The 23,691-nt window shown below is 49.6% G+C and overlaps 1 protein-coding gene across 1 annotated transcript in view; it reads left to right on the top strand.

Moving 5' to 3' along the window:
* Nucleotides 1-4,268: 4,268 nt before the first annotated feature.
* Nucleotides 4,269-23,691, top strand: part of dlc (deltaC) — a 32,956-nt gene continuing 13,533 nt past the window's right edge. Inside the window, exons 1-6 of the mRNA XM_078431225.1 lie at nt 4,269-4,547; nt 4,657-4,908; nt 5,461-5,518; nt 6,791-7,048; nt 9,012-9,072; nt 12,994-13,294. Coding sequence (XP_078287351.1) covers nt 4,500-4,547; nt 4,657-4,908; nt 5,461-5,518; nt 6,791-7,048; nt 9,012-9,072; nt 12,994-13,294 — 978 coding nt within the window. The 5' untranslated portion in view covers nt 4,269-4,499. The remainder of the gene's footprint in view (nt 4,548-4,656; nt 4,909-5,460; nt 5,519-6,790; nt 7,049-9,011; nt 9,073-12,993; nt 13,295-23,691) is intronic.

Genomic DNA, 23,691 nt, shown 5'->3' with positions numbered 1-23,691 from the left:
GTGTGTGTGTGTGTGTGTGTGTGTGTGTGTGTGTGTGTGTGTGTGTGTGTGTGTGTGTGTGTGTGTGTGTATGTGGTGTGTGTGTGACCGAGAGCAAGAGACCTTGTGAATGTACGTGTGAGTGTAATGTGTGTGTGCGTGTGTGTGTGTGAGAGAGAGATTGTGAATGTGTGTGAGAGCATGTGTGTGAGAGCATGTGTGTGTGTGTGTGTGTGTGTGTGAGAGCATGTGTGTGTGTGTGTGTGTGTGTGTGTGTGTGAGAGAGAGAGAGAGACACGGTGAATGTGTGTGAGCATGTGTGTGTGTGTGAGCATGTGTGTGTGTGTGTGTGTGTGTGTGAGGGCGAGAGCAAGAGACTACATGAATGCGTGTGTGAGACTGAATGTGTGTGTGTATGAGCATGTGTACATGACAGAGACTTAATGTGTGTGTGAGCATGTGTGTGTGTGAGAGAGAGATTGTGAATGTGAGTGTGAGCATGTGTGTACGTGTGAGAGACTTAATGTGTGTGATTGTGTGTAGTGTGTGTTTGAGCACTGTGTGTATGCGAGAGAGTGTGTGAAAGTGTGTGTGAGCGTGTGTGTATGCGAGAGAGTGTGTGAAAGTGTGTGTGAGCACGTGTGTGTATATGCGAGAGTGAGTGTGTGTATGCGAGTGTGTATGTGTGTGTGTATGCGAGAGTGTGTGTGTGAGCACGTGTGTGAGTGTGTGAGCACGTGTGTGTGTGTGAGTGTGTGTGTGTGCGAGAGTGTGTGTGTGTGAATGTGTGCGAGCATGTGTGAGAGACTTAATGTGTGTGTAGTGTGTGTTTAAGCACGTGTGTGTGAATGTGTGTGTGTGTGAGTGTGTGTGTGAATGTGTGTGTGTGTGTGTGTGTGAGTGTGAGTATGTGTGTGAGTGTGTGTGTGTGGGTGAGTGTGTGTGTGGGTGAGTGTGTGTGTGTGCGAGAGTGTGTGTGTGAACGTGTGCGAGCATGTGTAAGAGACTTAATGTGTGTGTAGTGTGTGTTTTAAGCACGTGTGTGTGTGCGAGAGTGTGTGTGAGTGTGTGTGTGTGTGTGTGTGTGTGTATGTGTGAGTGTGTGTGTGTGTGTGTGTGTCGTGTGTGTGTGTGTGTTGAGGGAGGGTGAGGGTAGTGGGGAGATCGCTTGTTACACACAGCCCACAGTCTGACTTCTGCCACGACGCGTGGGTACTGTCGAGTGGGCTGGAGATGCGATGGCGAGATAAGATGACAAGCTCGCGTCCTTCTGCATGTTTTTTTAATCTCCCCCCCTCCCCCCCCCCTCACCCCCCACCCTCCTTCCTTTTGTCTCGTAGCTGTAGCGAAGCGTGGCCGGCTGCCCCCGTCTATGGAAATGTGCGCTGGACTCCGGCAGATGAGGCCACGCGTCTCGCTCATTACAATGACAAGACCCAGGGCAGAGGGAGCAACAGTTTGTAAAGCTGCTGCCTCGCCCGGCGCGACCCTCTATCTCTCTCTCTATGCGAGTGAACATGTGGCCACCCCCCCCATCCCCCCCCCCCCCCCCCCCCCATTCTCCATGCCAATAAAACATTGCAGAGCAATCAATTCATTTAATAATTCCCCCTGAAGCGTGCCCACATTAATGCTCACAGTCCCAAGTTGAACCAGACTGATGCACTCGGGCTCTGAAGAAGGGTCTCGACCCGAAACGTCGCCATTCCTTCTCTCCTGAGATGCTGCCTGACCCGCTGAGTTACTCCAGCATTTTGTGAATAAAAACCTTCGATTTGTACCAGCATCTGCAGTTATCTTCTGAAACACTCGACATCTTCCACCTTTATTAGACAGCGGGGAATAAAAAACCTCTCGACTAGGCTTGTATACACTGGAATTTAGAAGGATGAGAGGGGATCTTATCGAAACGTATAAGATTATTAAGGGGTTGGACACGTTAGAGGCAGGAAACATGTTCCCAATGTTGGGGGAGTCCAGAACCAGGGGCCACAGTTTAAGAATAAGGGGGTAGGCCATTTAGAACGGAGATGAGGAAAAACTTCTTCAGTCAGAGAGTTGTGAATCTGTGGAATTCTCTGCCTCAGAAGGCAGTGGAGGCCAATTCTCTGAATGCATTCAAGAGAGAACTAGATAGAGCTCTTAAGGATAGCGGAGTCAGGGGGTATGGGGAGAAGGCAGGAACGGGGTACTGATTGAGAATGATCAGCCATGATCACGGTGAATGGCGGTGCTGGCTCGAAGGGCCGAATGGCCTCCTCCTGCACCTATTGTCTGTTGTCTATTGACACATCGCCGGCTTATACTGACGAGGTTCACATCCTCATTTGCGTGTTCTGCTGCTGTTCCGGCAAATTCTTTTGACATCAGACCTGGGGGTTGGTTTGTGGAAAGCCCGGGATGATGGAATCGAAGCATTGTACCTTGTTTGGCGGTGGCTGGGATATTCAATGTATCGCCCTAGCTGGTGGAATAAAGGCTAAAGATCGGCGGACGAGAGGGGGGGGGGGGGGGGAGAAAAAATAGCAACATTCCCCCTGTGTTATGACTGATGGGTGGTAGATTTGTAAACAGTGATATAAACGCAGTGGTCGCTGGAGCAGATGGTTGTTGCAATGATTCAGGACCAACCCTGATTCGTGTTTCTGGGGGCAGGGGGTGAGGCAGAGGGGGGAGACAGAGGGGGAAGACAGAGGGGGGAGACAGAGGGGGAGACAGAGTGGGGAGACAGAGGGGGGAGACAGAGGGGGGAGGCAGAGGGGGGAGGCAGAGGGGGGAGACAGAGGGGGGGGAGACAGAGGGGGGAGACAGAGGGGGGGAGACAGAGGGGGGAGACAGAGGGGGGAGACAGAGGGGGGAGACAGAGGGGGGAGACAGAGGGGGGAGACAGAGGGGGGAGACAGAGGGGGAGACAGAGTGGGAGACAGAGGGGGGAGACATAGGGGGGAGGCAGAGGGGGAGACAGAGGGGGAGACAGAGGGGGGAGACAGAGGGGGGAGACAGAGGGGGGAGGCAGAGGGGGAGACAGAGGGGGAGACAGAGGGGGGAGACAGAGGGGGAGACAGCTTGTAACTCCACTCGGGGGAGAGAAGGATCGATTAAAGTCGCCCCTTTTTTCTGGGGAAAAACAAAACTCTTTAAAACAAAAAGAGTAGAGACAGGTGGAAACGGGAAACGTGCGAGGGAATGGGAGAGAGGGGAGGGTTTGCGTTGCGATGTTCCTTTTGAATCGGCGTAGATGCGAACGCAATTTGTAAACTGAGATATTCTGCGGCAAAAAGAAAAACTATACGAGGTGTTGGTGGATGGAAAAGAGAGCTGGTTTTCTGTGGAGCTGGGCAGGTGTTATCCGATTATCATACAGCTGAACACTGACACACAACGGCGGGACAATCCTACCTCCCCAACCCCCTTCTGGAGAAAGAAAAATACCCCTAGTATTTCACAATCATTAACCCCCCCCCTCCCCTCACAATCAAAAACACACCCTCGGCAGAGCGAGATTGAACACACAAGTCTTTTAATTTAAGGGCATTGGCGTCGGAAAAGCTGCAGGGCGAAGAATGACATCTTCACAACAAAAAAAAAAGTCAAATAAAAAGCTACATGTAAAACAAAAAATGCGATTTGCACTTTTCAAAGAATCAAACTTTTATATATTTACAACACACCCACACCATCCTGGAAACGACAATGTCACAATTTCGCCGTTTGCAAACGGGCAGTGGATCACACCCGAGTTATTGAAACACCAATTCCATTGGTAGTGGCCGATAATCATCTCTTATTAATTAAAAAAAGTCCCATGAATTTTTAACCAGGATTCAAATCGAGAGACGCGTTCGGTTTTTCTTTGAGGTTTATTTACTAATTTACCGAATCAGAGTCGCCCACAAGGTTGGAAGTTGGGGGAATGTATCTAAAATGATAGGAACTTTTTTTTGGAAACTGGCGTTTGAATGTGAAAATGAATCCAAAAAAAATGAATGGCTTGAAATTAACTCAAATGGGAGTCTCTGGACTGGAGGAGTTTAGGGTTAATTACTTTAAAAAACTAGTTTCGGATGCTGGGTTGTAGTTTTTTTGTCTTTCCCACTATTTACTCTCTGCTCCCCCACCCCTCCCCTCCCCTCCCCCTCCCTGAGTTGCATTTGGCCGCCGTAGAGGTGTGAGAGCTTTTGTTTGCCAACGCAGTCTTCTGACTGTGTGTGATTGACGGAATCTCGCACCCGACGGAGCATATAAAGAGAGGACATGAACTCCCCTCTTCATTCAAACACCAGCAGAGAGAGAGAGACACGGAGCAAGAGGGACCTCTGAAATCCCCAGGAATTAATAAAAGGACTTCTCGTTTTTTCCAAAACTCACAAAACGTAGAGACGACCGAGTCTCTCCTTTGAATTCTCTCGCCTTTTAGTAGACAGACGCTTTTGGAGAATTCTTCGACTTAAACATTTGCTGACTCGGTTTGGGATTGTATTTGCCTCTGGTTTTCCGGACAGGGGCAATTTCTGTCCAGGATGGCTGCAGTTTTCTCGTGTGTTGTAATCTTACTCTCGGCTGCCCAGGTAAGTCTTCAATCCTGAATAACCCCCTCTCTAGTTTGCCCACTCCGGTCTTTATTTTTAATCTTAATTCTCCATTGCTCTCTCTCCTTTTTTAACCCTCCCTCCTCAGACTTTTTCCACCGGCATCTTCGAGCTTAGAGTGGACTCGTTCAGCAGCCGACAGACCGGGTCGTCCGGCGCTTGTCAGAAGGGGAGGCAATGTGGCCGTTTCTTCCGTGTGTGTCTCAAGCATTACCAGGTTAACATCTCTCCCGACCCCCCGTGTACCTACGGAGTTGGCAACACACCGGTCATGGGAGCCGGAGGAGACATGGTGTGGGGCAACGAGCCCATTCGGATCCCCTTCCACTTCACCTGGCCGGTAAGTATCGATCACAGGCGGAGCTAATGCCTCACACAGCGCCGGCGACCCGGGTTCGATCCCGACCGCGGGTGCTGTCTGTACGGGGTAGTTTGCACCTTCTCCCCGTCACCCGCGACGGGGTTTCATCGGTTCCCTCCAAAGATATAAAGTTTTTATTTAAAAAAACGGTTAAAAAAAATGTAAATTGTAAAAAAAAAAGGATAGTGGGAATCGCTGATAGACGCGTTCGGTGGGGCCGAAGGGCCTGTTTCAGCGCTGTATGTCTAAAGTTGAACTAAAAGCCGCTTGCAAACAAGGGGGGGGGGGGGGGGGGAGAGGAGGAACGTTTCAATGCAAACTCTTTCAGACGCGGCTGCAGTTTGAGATTATTATCTTGCGTTTAAAATGTTCAATAATTTGTGGGATTTGGATTGGAGAGTTTTGCAAGTTGTTGTGAAGCTTGGAAACGGTGCAGAAGAGAGGGGCGGTGGACGCGGAGAGAGCCTGGTCGAGCCCGAGGGTGTCCGAGTAGGTTAGAGTGACAAATTGTTTATTCTCTACTCTCTGCAGGGAACTTTCTCTCTGATTATCGAGGCGTGGAATGCGGAATCCGACCAGCCCAGCACCGGTAATCAATTCTCAATCTCATTACCAGAGGGCGCAGTCTGTCTTTTATTCACAAAGTGCTGGAGTAACTCAGCGGTCAGGCAGCATCTCAGGAGAGAAGGAATGGGTGAAGGGTCTCGACCCGAAACGTCACCCATTCCTTCTCTCCTGAGATGCTGCCTGACCCGCTGAGTTACTCCAGCATTTTGTGAATAAATACCTGAGAGGGACTTAATGTGTGTGTCTGATTGTGTGAGCATGTGTGTGTGAGACACTGTGAACGTGTGCGAGCATGAGTGTGTATGCGAGTGTGTGTGTGTATGCGTGTGTGTGTGAGTGTGACAGTATCTGTGTGAACCAAAATGCTGGAGTAACTCAGCGGGTCAGGCAGCATCTCTGGAGAGATGGAAGAGAGGACGTTTCTGGGGGGGGGGACCCTTCAGAAGTCTGAAGACTAAGGGTCTCGACCCGAAACGTCACCCATTCCTTCTCTCCTGAGAGGCAGCCTGACCTGCTGAGTTACTCCAGCATTTTGTGAAATAAATACCTTCGACCTGTACCAGCATCTGCAGTTATTTTCTTACACCATGTGTCTGTCTGTCCTGTGCTCTTTGCCCAAGAAAGGCACGAAAAGCTGGAGTAACTCAGCGGGACAGGCAGCATCTCTGGAGATGAATGAATGAATGAACGGGCGACGTTTCTGAAGAAGGGTCTCGACCCGAAACGTCACCCATTCCTTCTCTCCAGAGATGCTGCCTGTCCCGCTGAGTTGCTCCAACTTTAAACCAGTTCCTTCCTACATTGGGGATAAGCTACATTCTGGTAGAGGAGGTGTTCTATAGCCTTGAAACGTACACGGCTAGATAAATGCGTGGGGAATGTTTGGTTATGTTCAACAATGCTGAGAAACAAGGGAACAAATTGCAGGATTCCTTGGTCTTGGTTCGGGCAGCATCTCAGGAGAGAAGGAATGGGCGACGTTTCGGGTCGAGACCCTTCTTTCAGTCTGAAGAAGGGTCTCGCCCATTCCTTCTCTCCTGAGATGCTGCCTAACTTGCTGAGTTACTCCAGCATTTTGTGAATAAATACCTTCGATTTGTACCAGCATCTGCAGTTATTTTCTTACACTGTATGGTCTTGGTTCTTGGTTCTTCCAAAATATTCCAAATGGAATTTAAACTGGAGGTGGGTAACGATATATCAGCGTTAATCTTTGCCCCCCACGTCCGCTGATGTATCTCCTTTCTCACCCTCTCCCCCCTTCTTCTTTCTCTCCCCCCCCCTCCATCAATAGATGACCCCCAGAACCTGATCAGCCGCTTGGCCACCGGTCGCCGCTTGGCTATCGGAGAGGACTGGTCCCAGGACGTCCAGACTGTGGAGCAGAGCGAACTGCGTTACAGTTACCATGTGGTGTGTGGCGAGTTTTACTACGGCGAGGGCTGTTCCGTGTACTGCCGACCCAGAGACGACAACTTCGGCCACTACACCTGCGACGACGCCGGCCAGAGAGTCTGTCTGCCCGGCTGGAGGGGGGATTATTGCTCTGAACGTAAGGATCACCCACCCACCCACCCACCTCCCTCTCGATTTTGCTTTAGAGATTAAACTGCTGGGGAAATCAAAACACAGCGTTGGAGGAACAAAACTAGACACAAAATGCTGGGGTAACTCGGCTGTTGATGCTGCCTGACCCGCTGAGTTACTCCAGCAGAGAACTGCAGATGCTGGTTTACAAAAAAAAGACACAAAGTGCTGGATTAACTCGACGGTTGAATTACTCCAGCACTTTGTGTCTTTTTTTGTGTGTGTGTAAAACAGCACCTGCAGTTCACTGTATGTCCAGTGCTGGAGGAACTGAAGGGAATAGACCCAACCCTTCTTCAGACCCAACCCGTAACCTCCATTCCCCTCCACAGATGCTGCCTGGCCCGCCGAGTTCCTCCAGCACTTTGTGTTTTGCTCAGGGTGCCAGCACCTGCGGTTCCTTGTGTGTGACCAAACCGCTGGAGGAACTCGGCGGCCCAGCGAGAAAGATAAAAGGGGATGTTCGACGTTTTATTTTCGTTTTCTCCAGCAGTTTGCTTGTCGCTCCCAGTTACAGCAGCATCTCTAACGCAAGTGTCTTTATTTTTGCTGCTTGTCGCGGTCGGGTTATTTTCCAAAAATCAATTGATCAAAAGACACACAGGTTTGTAGGCTAATTGGCTTTGGTAAAGATTGTAAATTGTCCCTAGTGTGTGTGGGATCGAGTTTGGGAGAAAGTGAACTACAGATACATGATGTGTGATCTTACAAATGCACATCCTCAACATTTTGTTGGTAGGACTTAAATCTTGCTTTGACTCAATCTTGCCTTAAATCTTGTTTTAAATCTTGCTTTGACTCAATTTTGCTTTAAATCTTGTTTTAAATCTTGCTTTGACTCAATTTTGCCTTAAATCTTGTTTTAAATCTTTCTTCGACTCAATTTTGCTTTAAATCTTGTTTTAAATCTTGCTTTGACTCAATTTTGCCTTAAATCTTGTTTTAAATCTTGCTTTGACTCAATTTTGCTTTAAATCTTGTTTAAAATTTTGCTTTGACTCAATTTTGTTTTAAATCTTGTTTTAAATCTTGCTTTGACTCAATTTTGCCTTAAATCTTGTTTTAAATCTTTCTTCGACTCAATTTTGCTTTAAATCTTGTTTTAAATCTTGCTTTGACTCAATTTTGCTTTAAATCTTGTTTTAAATCTTGCTTTGACTCAATTTTGACTTAAATCTTGTTTTAAATCTTGCTTTAACTCAACTTAAATATCGAGGTTTCAGGCAATTCTCAATTCTAAATTTGGCGATTTCAAGAAACCCGCAAAGCAGAACAAAATAAAATGTTTGGCTCATTTTTCAGCCTGGGGTTGTGGGATTTCGGTCTCGGGTTGTTTTTGATTGAACAGAGGAGGCTGGAACATTTTCATTGAAAAGGGGGAGTGGTGGTGGGGGGGGAGTGGTGGTGGGGGGGGGGAGTGGTGGTGGGGGGGGGGAGTGGTGGTGGGGGGGGGGAGTGTGGCCGAGTAAAAAAAGCATATGTTCAGTCTGGTTAACTTATTGAAGTGTGTTAACACAAGCCGCCTCCCCTCGCAAAAGGGGGGAACAACAAAGGCAGCGGACACGCCACAGCTGAAGAATAACATTTGAATACATCTCACCACGTTTTGAAAGGGTACAATGAAAGGGGCGACACGCGAGTGGAAGGATATGTTGGCATGGAAACTTTAACTCCTCAATCGCGCTCGTTAAGGCCCCTTTTCAGATGGGACAGTTAGCTTTGCCCTGTCTCCACAGGGGCATTCTTATCCCGGGCGCTTAAGGGAGGGCGGTTGAATAGAGACACACGAACCCTTTATTGGAGACAGCGAGCGTGTGTTTATTGTTCCTGGGAGGAGCAGTTCGCTGTTCCTCAACACATGCCCCAAACTCTTGTACCTGTCTAGTACGCCTCTTAAAACATTGTCCTCTCTTCCAAATGTTTCACAGCTATATGTCTGCTGGGTTGCCACGACAAATACGGATACTGTGCAAGGCCGGGAGAATGCATGTGAGTTTCCAGTACCTTATTCCATTTTATTCTTTTATTTCTCTAATGTACGGATTTATTTTTATTCGGAGGGGGAGGTCAGGGAGGGACGAGATGGGGGGTGGAAAGTGTCGGCTGTTCAATAGACAATAGGCAAAAGGTGCAGGAGTAGGCCATTCGGCCCCTTCGAGCCAGCACCGCCATTCAATGTGATCATGGCTGATCATTCTCAATCAGTACCCCGTTCCTGCCTTCTCCCCATACCCCCTGACTCCGCTATCCTTAAGAGCTCCATCCAGCTCTCTCTTGAATGCAGATATGGTTGCAGGCAGGCCATTTCCAGCCTGTTTCTCAGGAGCTGAGAACACGCCACACACCTTTAACAGAAGATGTTGCAACAATCTGCCAGCTTCTGCCAACGTTATGATTCCCATTTTGTTGTTGTTGTTGTTGCTTTTCGTCTCAGTGGCCGAGTTCTGGAAATGCAAGCGTTCAGATTGTTGGGCAAAACACCAAGTGCTGGAGGAACTAACTCAGCGGGCCGGGCAGCATCTGTGGAGAGAATGGACAACTGATGTTTCAGCTCTGTGGCCCTTCTTCAGTCTGAAGAAGAGTCTGACCCTTAGGAATCATTCTGAAGATGGGTCCCGACCTGAAATGTTGCCTGGCCCGCTGAGTTTGTTTATAAAGGCGTAATTATTACAATAATTTATTATTATTATAAAGGCGTAATAATAATAATCTGCCTCTCCAGGTGCTGCCTGGCCCGCTGAGTTCTTCTAGCACTTTGTGTTTTCTTAGGCATGGTGTTTTCAACATCTGCTGCCTTGTGTGTTTCTATTATTAGTCCAGCTTCCGACTCTGGAATCAATAGAATTACTGCTGGCCAGCATTCACCAATGAGCATAAGAAAGTCCGAGCATGAGTAGGCCATTCGGCCCCTGTCCCACCATTCAATAGGACCACGGCAGATCTATGTTCTGTGATAGAATGGACGGAATAGACTCGATGGGCCGAATGGCCCAATTCTGCTCCTAGAACTTTTGAACCTGATGGGCTCAACTCCTCTTCTGAGTCGTGCCCAGCACTTTCGATTGTTTAATCTATTGAATATCCATCTATCTCTGACATGGATAGAAAATTGGTTGACAGACAGAAAGCAAAGAGTGGGGATAAATGGGTCCCTTTCAGAATGGCAGGCAGTGACTAGTGGGGTACCGCAAGGCTTGGTGCTGGGACCGCAGCTATTTACAATATACATTCATGATTTGGATGAAGGGATTAAAAGTACCATTAGTAAATTTGCAGATGATACAAAGCTGGATGGCAGTGTGAACTGTGAGGAAGATGCTATGAGGCTGCAGGGTGACTTGGACAGGTTGTGTGAGTGGGCGGATTCATGGCAGATGCAGTTTAATGTGGATAAGTGTGAGGTTATCCACTGGTGGTAAGAATAGGAAGGCAGATTATTATCTGAATGGTGTCAAGTTCGGAAAAGGGGACGTACAACGAGATCTGGGTGTCCTAGTGCATCAGTCACTGAAAGGAAGCATGCAGGTACAGCAGGCAGTGAAGAAAGCCAATGGAATGTTGGCCTTCATAACAGGAGGAGTTGAGTATAGGAGTAAAGAGGTCCTTCTGCAGTTGTACAGGGTCCTAGTGAGACCGCACCTGGAGTACTGTGTGCAGTTTTGGTCTCCAAATTTGAGGAAGGATATTCTTGCTATTGAGGGCGTGCAGCGTAGGTTTACTAGGTTAATTTCCGGAATGGCGGGACTGTCATATGTTGAAAGACTGGAGGGGCTAGGCTTGTATACACTGGAATTTAGAATGATGAGAGGGGATCTTATCGAAACATATAAGATTATTAAGGGGTTGGACACGTTAGAGGCAGGAAACATGTTCCCAATGTTGGGGGAGTCCAGAACCAGGGGCCACAGTTTAAGAATAAGGGGTAGGCCATTTAGAACGGAGATGAGGAAAAACCTTTTCAGTCAGAGTTGTGAATCTGTGGAATTCTCTGCCTCAGAAGGCAGTGGAGGCCAATTCTCTGAATGCTTTCAAGAGAGAGCTAGATAGAGCTCTTAAGGATGGCGGAGTCGGAGATGGCAGGAACGGGGTACTGATTGAGAATGATCAGCCATGATCACATTGAATGGTGTTGCTGGCTCGAAGGGCCGAATGGCCTCCTCCTGCACCTATTGTCTATTGTCTATAATTGATGAGCCCCCTCTCCTGACATCAGTCTGAAGAAGGGTCTTGACCTGAAATGTCACTTATTCCTTTTCAGTCTGAAGAAGGGTCTCGACCCGAAACGTCACCCATTCCTTCTCTCCCGAGATGCTGCCTGACCCGCTGAGTTACTCCAGCATTTTGTGTCTACCCAAGGTTTAGAGAGTTATTGGTTAAACCTGGGCAAACGATAATCAAATTCTTGATTAATAAGAATGTCAGGAGTTGTGGGGAAAAGGCAGGGAAATGGGTTTGAGAGGGAAAGGTAGGTCAGCCATGATTGAATGGCGGGCTTCTTGAAACGTCGAGTGGGCGGGCAGGAAGAATGACCTCGACCCGAAACGTTACCCATTCCATCTCTCCTGAGATGCTCCCTGACCCGCTGAGTTACTCCAACTTTTTGCGATACCTTTGATTGAATGGAAGAGTAGACTTGATGGGCCGAATGACCTAATTCTGCACCAAGAACATATGAAACTTATGAAATGGGGCTAGCATAGACATGCACGTTGGTTGAGTTGGACAGAAGGTCCTTTTTCCACGTCGTCTGACTCTATGAATGTCTGGGAGGTGCTGTGGTAGTCTGGCGTGCTGACCTCTACCGGACTGAGGCCAGACGACAACTCTCAGACACCTCCTCCTACTTATCCCTGGACCATGACCCCACCGACGAGCACCAGACCTTTATCATCAGCACCATCACTGCCCTCACCATCTCCGGCGCTCTGCCCTCCAATGCCTCCAAACTTATAGTTCCCCAGCCCCGCACGGCCCGATTCTACCTCCTACCTAAAATCCATAAACAGAACTGTCCCGGCAGACCCATTGTCTCTGCCTGCTCATGTCCCACCAAACTTATCTCTACCTACCTCGACTCAATCCTATCCCCCCCCCATGTCAAATCCCTCCCCACCTACGTCCAAGACACATCACACGCTCTCCATCTCCTCGATAACTTCCGGTTCCCAGGCCCCCACTCCCTCATCTTCACCATGGATGTCCAGTCACTCTACACTTCCATCCCCCACAAGGATGGTCTTGAAGCCCTCCGTTTCTTCCTCGACCGTAGAACCAGCCAATCCCCATCTACTAACACTCTCCTCCGCCTAGCAGAGCTGGTTCTTACCCTCAACAACTTCTCCTTTGATTCCTCCCACTTCCTCCAAACCAGAGGCGTAGCTATGGGCACTCGCATGGGCCCTAGCTACGCCTGCCTCTTTGTCGGGTACGTCGAACAATCCCTGTTCCAGGCGTACACCGGCCCCATCCCCTGATCTCCCGGTGGCTGAGCACTTCAACTCCCACTCCCAGTCTGACCTTTCTGTCATGGGCCTCCTCCAGTGCCATAGTGAGGCCCACCACAAATTGGAGGAACAGCACCTCATATTTCGCCTGGGCAGCTTGCAGCCCAACATTGACTTCTCCAACTTTAGATAGTTCCTCTGTCCATCTCTTCCCCTCCTCCTTCCCAGATCTCCCTCTATCTTCCTGTCTCCACCTATATCCTTCCTTTGTCCCACCCCCCTGACATCAGTCTGAAGAAGGGTCTCGACCCGAAACGTCACCCATTCCTTCTCTCCTGAGATGCTGCCTGACCCGCTGAGTTACTCCAGCGTTTTGTGAATAAATACCGTTGATTTGACCCAGCGTCTGCAGTCATTTTCCTGCACTGTGCTTGTCTGACCGGGTCCCATCTTCCCTTTCCCCTAGATGCCGCATTGGTTGGCAGGGGCGCCTGTGTGACCAGTGCATCCGCTACCCGGGCTGCCTGCATGGCCTGTGCCAGGAGCCCTGGAAGTGCAACTGCCAGGAGGGCTGGGGCGGCCTCTTCTGCAACCAGGACCTCAACTACTGCACCAACCACAGGCCGTGCAAGCACGGGGCCACCTGCTCCAACACCGGCCAAGGGAGCTACACCTGCACCTGCAAGCCCGGCTTCAGCGGCACCAACTGCGAGATCGAGACCAACGAGTGCGACAGCAATCCTTGCAAGAACGGAGGCAGCTGCACGGTGAGTAACCCATGTCAACCATGCTGTGGCTCAGGGGCAGGTCCGGCTCCCACCGCTCCGCGCGCAAACATATGTCGTCTTCTCTGAAACCCAGCGGCTTGTCTCCTCGTTGTCGTTTCGAGATTGCCGTGTGTAAATTGTCCACCTCGTGTCCAGCCACGTAACCTCGCCCGTAAGACTCGTTCTCCGTCATGCTTTGGGACCGTGTGAAGCAGGGGAAGGGGCTCGGGAAGGCATGGGTTGCATGTCTCTGCGGAAACATCTCAATTACATCGGACTTCAAACTCTAGCACAGAGGAGGAGATGAGGCAGATGGAACATGATTGTGTTCCGTGGTGCGGCCTAGTGGCCAACTCCTGGTCCTATCTTCTGTGTGCGTCCTCACCCTCTGCTGTTCTGGCGTTCCCATTTCGCTCCTGTCTCGGCTTCAGGCAAGGTGGACTATAAGCGATCCGAGGACAGGCAGTTTCGGGATTTCCGATCATCGATTCCTGTTGAGCTTTGAGTTGAGTTGGTGGCCGTTGGCTTTGAGCCGGGATCTGGATTGAGTTGTTGATTGTTGTGTTGGAGTAATGCAGGACTGGAGAAGGACACTGAGATGTGGAGGATGACTCCCATGAACGGGTTTAAACATATTCTACAGACAATATTCTGCTAGAAGTCCTTTGCTTCTACACACTGGAAGCAATCGGTGAAAGGCAGAGAGCAACAAGTGTGATCTAGAACCAGACGTGGTTTATGTTGGGGTACAGGCGACATAGCATGGAGATGTTGAAGCTGGCGGATGGCCAAACATCAGCTGGGCCCCCACTGTGGAGAGGAAGTGGTGGAGACTCGGGCCAGGGGGTACGAGTAAAACGCCAGGAGATGCTTGGGTCTCTCGGAGCAACATTCTCCAAGCTGGGATGGGCTGGACCAGAGGCAAGGAACCAGAGCTTGGGATGGGATCAGGGAAGGTGATTTGTGATCTTCCGATACTTAACCAAGGAAACCTCTGAGAGACTCTTGCAGTTTCAGTTTTCGAGAATCCCTGTAAAACACTCAGATGTGGGCCAAAGATCAAACTCAGGTCTCTGAAGAAGAGACTCGAACCCAAACGGTCACCGATTCCTCCTTCTCCCCAGAGACGCTGCCCGTCCCCGCTGAGCTTTTTGTGCCCATCTTCGGGTTAAACCAGCATCTGCAGTTCCTTCCTGCACATTCCTCTGCTAACCTGCACAGGTGGCCACAGGTCCAGAGTCCTACCACCCTTTGTGCAATGGGAGCCACTTCCTCTTGGTTTGGTTTGGAGATACAGTGCGGAAACAGGCCCTTTCGGCCCACTGGGTCCGCGCCGATCCCCGAACACTAACACTATCCTACAAACACTAGAGACAATTTTTATATTTACCAATTAACCTACAAACCTGTACGTCTTTGAAGCGTGGGAGGAAACTGAAGCTCTCGCAGGTCATGGGGAGAACGTACAAACTCCGCACAGACAGCGCCTGTAGTCGGGATGCAACCCGGGTCTTGGGCGCTGCATTCGCTGTAAGGCGGCAACTCTGCCGCTGCAGCTTCTGATGGTTTGGTTCCAATTCTGCAATTACATTCCCCACGTGTTTGTAATTTTACACTCGTGGGAAATGTTCTCTGACCTATGTCTCCTGTGAGAGTCTAGACAGTTGACTTGGTGCCCAGCGGTTGGGTGGGGTGGTAACTGTTGACGAGCTTGTTTGTATCCAAAATCCATGTCAAAACCTTACAGCGCGGTCAGGAAAGTGAGGTTGCCTCGTGTGAAGGCAGTGGTCTGGTAATCCTAGCAGTGCACCAGATGTGGCTTCACATCTGTCTGCATACCTGTTCTGTCATTGATAGTCACAAGAGAATTGGTGAAGATTCAGGGGTGGGCTGTGGGATCGGCTAAGACCATCACAGCGCATTTAGATTTAGAGACACAGCGCGGAAACAGGCCCTTCGGCCCACCGGGTCCGCGCCGCCCAGCGATCCCCGCACATTAACACTATCCTACACACGAGGGACAATTTTTAAAAACATTTTCCCAGCCAATTAGCCTACATACCTGTACGTCTTTGGAGTGTGGGAGGTAACCGAAGATCTCGGAGAAAACCCACGCAGGTCACGGGGAGAACATACAAACTCCGTACAGACGGCGCCCGTAGTCAGGATCGAACCTGAGTCTCCGGCGCTGCATTCGCTGTAAAGCAGCAACTCTACCGCTGCGCCCTTTTCCTTGACAAAATTATCCTTGACAAAACCAAAATACGTGTGCTGAGGAATAGCACTCTTGTGTTCACGCCTCACCCTCCCATCTCTCTAGTTTCCCTCTCCCAATGACTCTCAGTCTGAAGGAGGGGCTCGACCCGAAACATCACCCTTTCCTTCTCTCCAGAGATGCTGCCCGTCCCGCTGAGTTACTCCAGCATTTTGTGTCCATCTTCGGTGTAAACCAGCATCTGCAGTTCCTCCTTCCCACACATTGCAGGGTGGATACCATGGCCTTTGTGAGATTTTCCCTCGAATTAAGATTCGAGCTTTATTCCCTTCCTCTCCGTACCCTCGAGGGGTTAAATTCAATCGTGAGCACCAGGCATTGTTGTCCCGGCGATCTCCTGTCGTATTTCCGACTGAATTTTGCTCCCCATTGAAGTCAACAGGAAGGAACGTCGATCAATGTGCTTATCAAGAATGTGATCTAGCACGACCTGTTTTGCATCACGGCTCACAGCTAAAGTCACCCAGTTATTTACCTCCCTGGGAAGCTGAAGCAGACAGTTTGCAAAGTCCATTCCGTGCCTGACATGACCCTGAGATGAGCTGGGAATCGCATATCCACACCACCATCACACTGACTTTCAACCCTTGCTCCCCAACTCCAGCCTTGCCCTCTGCGGCCCCCTGTTTATGTCCCTTTATTCTGCCCCATGTTAGCGTTGGAAGTTCAAAGTCCGTGGGTGGACCATTTTTGATCTTCCTCCACTGCTTTGTTCTCGTGGTGTGTGTGTGGAGAGGGTCTAAGAATCGGTTCTAGATGAGGGCTTGGTTGAGCCAATTTTGGACCATTGTCTACTCCCTGCTGAGATAGTGCATGTGTCTGACTGTCCCCTGGTCTTCAGTGTAGGCAACACCCAGGATAGGGAAGTTCTCCAAGATCGGGTAGGACTAGGTCGGCACGGTGGCGTAGCGGTAGAGTTGCTGCCTTGCAGCGCCAGAGATCCGGGTTCGATCCTGACCGTGCGGAGTTTGCACGTTCTCCCCGTGACCTTGTGGGTTTTCTCTGGGGGCTCGGGTTTCTTCCCACACTCCAAAGACGTACGGGATTGTTGGTTAATTTGGCTTCTGTAAATGATAAATTTGTCCCTCGTGTGGCGGATGGTGTTAGTGTACGGGGATCGCGGGTCGGCGCGGACCTGGTGGGCCGAAGGGCCTGTTTCAAGGACCGTTACTCTGACCTGCTGTCACCATGGGAAGCTGGGGAATCTCGCAAGCTCCTCATGCTCCAGTCTTCCCTCGCGACAAGCACGATCTTGTTCAAGAACAAGGTTCTTGGTTCCAGAACAATGGTTCCAGAACAAGCACCGAACGAATGTTGAGCTCAGACCCACGATTGAACCTTCCACATCTTATCATGATGTGTTTGTCAATTACGTCATTGGGCCCTTTCGGCTTATTTGAAATTCATTTATCTCTACTCTGCAAATTATAAAACAAACAAGACTTGCTATTGAGGGAGTGCAGCGTAGGTTCACTAGGTTAATTCCTGGAGTACTGTGTGCAGTTTTGGTCTCCAAATGTGAGGAAGGATATTCTTGCTATTGAGGGCGTGCAGCGTAGGTTTACTAGGTTAATTCCCGGAATGGCGGGACTGTCATATGTTGAAAGACTGGAGCGACTAGGCTTGTATACACTGGAATGTAGAAGGATGAGAGGGGATCTTATTGAAACGTATAAGATTATTAAGGGATTGGACACGCTAGAGGCAGGAAACATGTTCCTGATGTTGGGGGAGTCCAGAACCAGGGGCCACAGTTTAAGAATAAGGGGTAGGTCATTTAGAACAGAGATGAGGAAAAACCTTTTCACTCAGAGAGTTGTAAATCTGTGGAATTCTCTGACTCAGAAGGCAGTGGAGGCCAATTCTCTGGATGCTTTCAAGAGAGAGCTAGATAGAGCTCTTAAAGATAGCAGAGTCAGGGGGGTATGGGGAGAAGGTAGGAACGGGGTACTGATTGTGAATGATCAGCCATGATCACATTGAATGGCGGTGCTGGCTCGAAGGGCCGAATGGCCTCCTCCTGCACCTATTGTCTATATTGGTGGCATCTATACATATCAGTCCAAAGAGACATGCACATTTCCAAAGGCAGGCGCATAAAGCTGGAGTTACTCAGCGGGTCAGGCAGCATCTCTGGAGATAAGGAATAGGTGACGTTTCGAGTCGAGATCCTTCTGCACATTCCTAAATAAATCTATGTTAAGCAAGGGCTCCATTCCTGAGAACTGCCTGATTACTAATTTCTTTATGTGTCAGAAATATCAGTTTTTTTTTAGTAAACCAATATTGTATTGGTTTACGCTAGAAACCACACCTACTGTCTACCCACACACAAACTATAATTCTCTAATTTTATTGAATATTCACCCTAACCCGACCCATAATTAAACGAATGGAATATGTGCGGTGTTCGTTATTAATAAATATCATGCCGTATATTATTATTACCATCCTCAACAAATACTTGAGTGAATTTTGGGAGATTTTGCATAAAGTCAGACTTCTTATCCTGCATATATCCCAGGAGCTCCTGTGCTGAATACTTAACATGGTGACCTTTCCTTCAGTGGTCAAGACCTAAGCTTTGGAAATTTCCCCTCCCGAACTCTCTCTCCTCTTGAAGATGCTTCAAAGCCTACACCTTTACCTTCCCTCTTTGACCAAGGTTCGTGGTCACTAGCTCTATATTTCCACTGTGAATCATCTTTAGGATGTTCGGCTCCATTAGCATCGAGGGTTTTGTAGATGTTATTTGCTGAGAGTTCAGGAATCCCATCTCGGGATCATGTTTGATCTTGCTTCACATTGAATGAGGGTCTGCAAAGCAGCTCGGCTTTTATTGAGCTGCTCAAATGGCAAAGTATGTGGTGATGAGGTAAGTCTTGCTGTGAATCGTGCCATGGTCTTTATCTTCATCGGTGGCGCGGTGGTAGAGTCGCTGCCTTGCAGCGCCAGAGACCCAGGTTCGATCCCGACTACGGGTGCTGTCTGTACGGAGTTTGTACGTTCTCCCCGTGACCTGCGTGGGTTTTCTCCGAGATCTTCGGTCTACTGTAACCACTGTCTGGCAGCTGTAACCACCAATGGCCCCCCTATAATTTGTTTTAGAAAATTGCTGGGCGTTTGCTTTTGCAGGCTCATTTTGCGTCCTTCGGCCTATGCACGATCCACTGATTGCTTGATTCGAACGCGGCCAGGACAGTTCCAAACTATCCTGCGCCCCCCCCCCCCCCCCCGGGCCTAATACGGGACAAGGGCGGTCCCGTACGGGACAAACCAATTTAGCCCAATATACGGGACGTCCCGGCTAATACGGGACAGTTGGCAACCCTTGCTGTATCCAATAAACTGCCAGACAGTTTGGCCCTGGTGATTGTCTCTTGCAACACCTTTGACCTGAAGATTAGTGCGTAGAGTTGAAGGAAAGGTTGCTCAATGTGATGACAAGTTTAAACTTAGTTTTTGTTTCTCTCTTAGTATAGTCAGGGCAAGTCCTGCAGCCTCCCTATTACCAACACATTACAGGACAAGAAGCTCTTTCTTCTTACTGCCCCTATTAATCCATTTGGTCTCACCTTGTCAGATATCTTCCCTTCGTTCTATTCATTCCTCCACAAACCTTCTCTGGACTGAAAACAAACATGTTCCGTTCTCTTCCTCAGTTTCGATGAAGGATCCCCTGAGCTGAAGTATTAACGTTTCTCTTCCCAAAGATGCTGCTTGACCCCCTGAGTGTTTAGCAATGTTCTGTTTATAATGTTTAAGGCTGCAGTCACAGGTCACATCAAGGTTGGGACTTGGTGAGCAAATCAGTTCATGATTTGCTTCGTGACAAGATCATTTGATGATCATTGTTCGGGCAATCTTGGCAATGTTTGGAACCGGGGAATGGGATCAGTTATTGATCAGAGGATTGATCAGTTATTGATCAGAACCGAGGAAAGTATCAGTTAATGATTTGGGGCAGAACAGCAAGGTTAGTTAATGATCCAGGCTGTGGAACAGCGTTAGTTAAGGATTGTATGTGCGATTGAAGATTAGTTACAATATAATTTTTTTTAGCATCTGGTAATTGCTCGCAAGGTCGGTACTTAATGCCCCACCCAAAATTGATTGATTGAAAGATGCAGCATGGAAACTGGCCCTTCGGCCCATTGAGTCCCTGTCCACCATCAATCACACTGTAGCAGAGATCTTCATTACTGTGGCTGAGATGTGTCTGAACCCATAACCTTTTCTGCATCTAATGTTCATAACCATTTCTTTATATCAGTATTAGGCAGGGTTGCCAACTTTCTCGCTCCCAAATAAGGGACAAAAGGTGATGTCACCGTCCCTCGCCCCATGTGACCTCACCCCGCTCCACCAATGGCGGCCGCCCGGGCCGGGAGGCGGGTTGCTAAGCAACCTCCATTAGGCGGCGCCAGGCCTCCGGGCCTACAGTGTCCGGGCCTTCAACGCCCCCCGGACCTAATATGGGACAAGGGCATTTGGGACATTCACCATGATCATGGCTGATCATCCACAATCAGTACCCCGTTCCTGCCTTCTCCCCATACCCCCTGACTCCGCTATCCTTAAGAGCTCTATCTAACTCTCTCTTGAAAGCATCCAGAGAATTGGCCTCCACTGCCTTCTGAGGCAGAGAGTGGGTCTGAGGTGGGTTGGATTAGTTCTGATTTTAGTCAACATAGGGTAGGTGCCTGCATTACAACTGCACTGGAACAGCTTGGCTGGAGGCAAGGCAATGTTTTGTAACACAGCTCCGCATTGCTGTAGCCGGTGGGATGTCCAGTTGTGCAGCCTTTGCTGCATCCCTTGCTCTCTCAGCCTTTTCTGCTTAGTTTCGAGCTTGGAGATACAATGTGGAAACAGGCCCTTTGGCCCATCGAGTCCATGTTGACCATTGATCACCTGTATACTTGTTCTATGTTATCCACTTTTGCATCATATACGCTAGGGTCAATTTGCAGAGGCCAATTAACCTACAAAGCCCCATGTCTTTTCCCAATATTGTGATGTTGGTAATTACGATCACATCTAAGTTGGAATAGGAAGCCAGCTTGGATGAAACATAGGCACGTCTGGCCAGGACCTTGCGCATTCGTGTCTATCGTGCTTGTCTTTGATGCTCAGGGGACTGGGCTGACGCTCCAGTGAGGGTGGGAATGTTCTTGGGTATTCTTTTTCTAATTAGAAGAGAGACACAGAGTGCTGGAGTAACTCAGCGGGTCAGGCAGCATCTCTGGAGAGAAGGAATGGGTGACGGTTCGGTTCGAGACCCTTCTTCAGACGTGTCTGTCTAGTCTTTTGTGTCTATCTTTGGTTTAAACCGGCATCTGCAGTTCCTTCCGACACCCTTTGCCAACGAGACCAGAACCATGTAGGGCTACATGAGCTCCAACTACAGGGCCCGGTGCCAAACTCATCCAGTATGATTTCTCAACTTGTCTATGCATGCTGTAACCAAAACCTATTTAGTATCATGCCTTGGCGTGGAGGGAGGCCATTCAGCCCGCTGAGTCTATGCTGGCTCTCAGAACAAAAGGCTGTTTCCACTAGTTGTGGTCACGGTGGCGCAGCGGTAGAGTTGCCGCCTTGCAGCGAATGCAGCGCCGGAGACCCGGGTTCAATCCTGACTACGGGTGCTGTCTGTACGTTCTCCCCGTGACCTGCGTGGATTTTCTCCGAGATCTTCGGTTTCCTCCAACACTCCAAAGACGTACAGGTATGTAGGTTAATTGGCTTGGCAAATGTAAAAGAATTGTCCCTAGTGTGTGTAGGATAGTGTTAGTGTGCGGGGATCTAAACTGGTGGGAGAAAGACTAGTGAGCAGAGGCTGGAGCAGGTGGTGAGTGAACCAACCCCAGGTTAAAACTTCATCTCGGCCCTTGTGGCCGTCTGAGGAAGTGTTGCCTGTCGGGATGCCAGCTTTCTCACTCCCAAATAAGGGACAAGGTGATGTCATCACCCCGCGCCCCACGTGACCTCACCCAGCCAGCGGCCAAGTGCTCCCGCTCCACCAATGGCGGCCGCCCAGGTCGGGATGTGGGTTGCTATGCAACCTCCGTTACGCGGTGCCCAGGCCCGTCCGGGCCTACAGCGCCCCCCCCCCGGAACTGCAGTGTCCGGGCCTGCAATGCACCCCGGGCCTAATACGGGACAAGGGCGGTCCCGTATGGGACAAACCAATTTAGCCCAATATACGGCATGTCCCGGCTAATACGGGCCAGTTGGCAACCCAAGTTGCCCATAAGATACCAATAGAGGTGGCCACCCCTTTGCCTTGTGAAGAACAGCTCTCTTCGCACTGACATTGTGATGCTGTGTGGCACTACCATTGTAGTAAAGGGGGGAGATGCAGAACAGAAAGTAGATCAAAGCTGGGTCTTAACATTGTGGATCATCGGAAGAACACGATTGGATTCTACCGCGTTTGGTCACCTTGGGGCCCAGCATGTCCTTCAATCTGCCATTGCAATCCAGGGGATCAACCCTGGGACCTCGGGAGGAACAGATTTTAGTTCAGTAGCACAACCAGCAGCGCTACTCCGCCACACTCCAAAGACGTACAGGTTTGTAGGTTAATTGGCCTGGTAGGAATGTAAATTGTCCCTAACTTGTGTAGGATAGTGTTAGTGTGCGGGGATCGCTGGTCGGAGAGGACTCACTAATATCTCCAGACTAAACTAAACTTCAGGCAACTTGACACATTCCTTGTCGTTTCAAGAAAAGGCCAGGAGCACTGTGCAAAGCAAATACTTCAGAACAAGCCAACCCTCCCTGACTTATGTTCGAGAACCCGTCGGGCTGCTCGAGTTGTTTATTGCAACAGTAGCATCCGCCACAAGTTCTGGATAGTTGCCGAGGTGTGTCTTGCAGTTCTGGATAGTTGCCGAGGTGTGTCTTGCCAAGAAAACGTAGAAGGAATCCGGTTTGTCTAGTTTAGTTCAGAGACACAGCGCAGAAACGGGACCTTTGGCCCACCGACTACGCGCCAACCAGCGATCCCCGCACATTAACCCTATCTTACCCACGCTAGGGACAATTTACACACACACCAAGCCAATTAACCTACAAACCTGCACGTCTTTGGAGTGTGGGAGGAAACGGAGAAAACCCACGCAGGTCACGGGGAGAACGTACAAACTCCGTACACACGGCGCCCGTGGTCGGGATCGAACCCGGGTCTCTGGTGCTGTGAGCGTTGTAAGGCGGCAACTCTACCACTGCGCCAAGAAGGCGTTGACAACCCAGTAAAATTAGAGGCAATGATCGCAAAACCCACAGAGGGAGATTTTAATGGGGTGACGTTTCGGGTCGAGACCCCTCTTCAGACTGAAGTAGGGTCTCGACCCGAAACGTCACCCATTCCTTCTCTCCAGAGATGCTGCCTGGCCCGCTGAGTTACTCCAGCTTTTTGAGCAGGCGCAGGTCCTTCCTATACAGAGGAAGATTGAATCGTTGGAAGCACAGTGATCGCAGGCTTTGGATAGGCACGCAGTGCTGGAACTACTCAGCGGGTCAGGCGGCATCCCTGGAGAAAAGGAACGGGTGACGTGTTGGGTCGGAACCCTTCTGCAGTCCTGCTGAGTTGCTCCGGCACTTTGTGTCTACCTTCCGTATAAACCAGCACCTGTAGTTCCTGCCTACACAATCCTAGGCTCTAGATGTTGGTTTAGGGCTTGTTTAGCGGAGTGCACAAGTCATATCATCATATCATATCATATATATACAGCCGGAAACAGGCCTTTTCGGCCCTCCAAGTCCGTGCCGCCCAGCGATCCCCGTACATTAACACTATCCTACACCCACTAGGGACAATTTTTACATTTACCCAGCCAATTAACCTACATACCTGTACGTCTTTGGAGTGTGGGAGGAAACCGAAGATCTCGGAGAAAACCCACGCAGGTCAGGTGGGGGCAGGATTGTCTGTCGATGTTTGCACAGAAACAACATCTTCAGCTCATCGAGACCACCTGACCATCCAATATCTCTTTAAACTAATTTTATTTTATTCTCCCCACACCCCTATCGATTCGACCACTCGCCTGCACTATTTCCGAGGGCCAATTTGCACGTCTTTGGGATGTGGGAGGAAATCCATACGGCCAGTTTT

The sequence above is a fragment of the Rhinoraja longicauda genome, chromosome 41 (genome assembly GCF_053455715.1).
Source record: "Rhinoraja longicauda isolate Sanriku21f chromosome 41, sRhiLon1.1, whole genome shotgun sequence".
NCBI lineage: Eukaryota > Metazoa > Chordata > Chondrichthyes > Rajiformes > Arhynchobatidae > Rhinoraja > Rhinoraja longicauda.
This window is presented reverse-complemented; position numbering and strand designations above follow the sequence as displayed.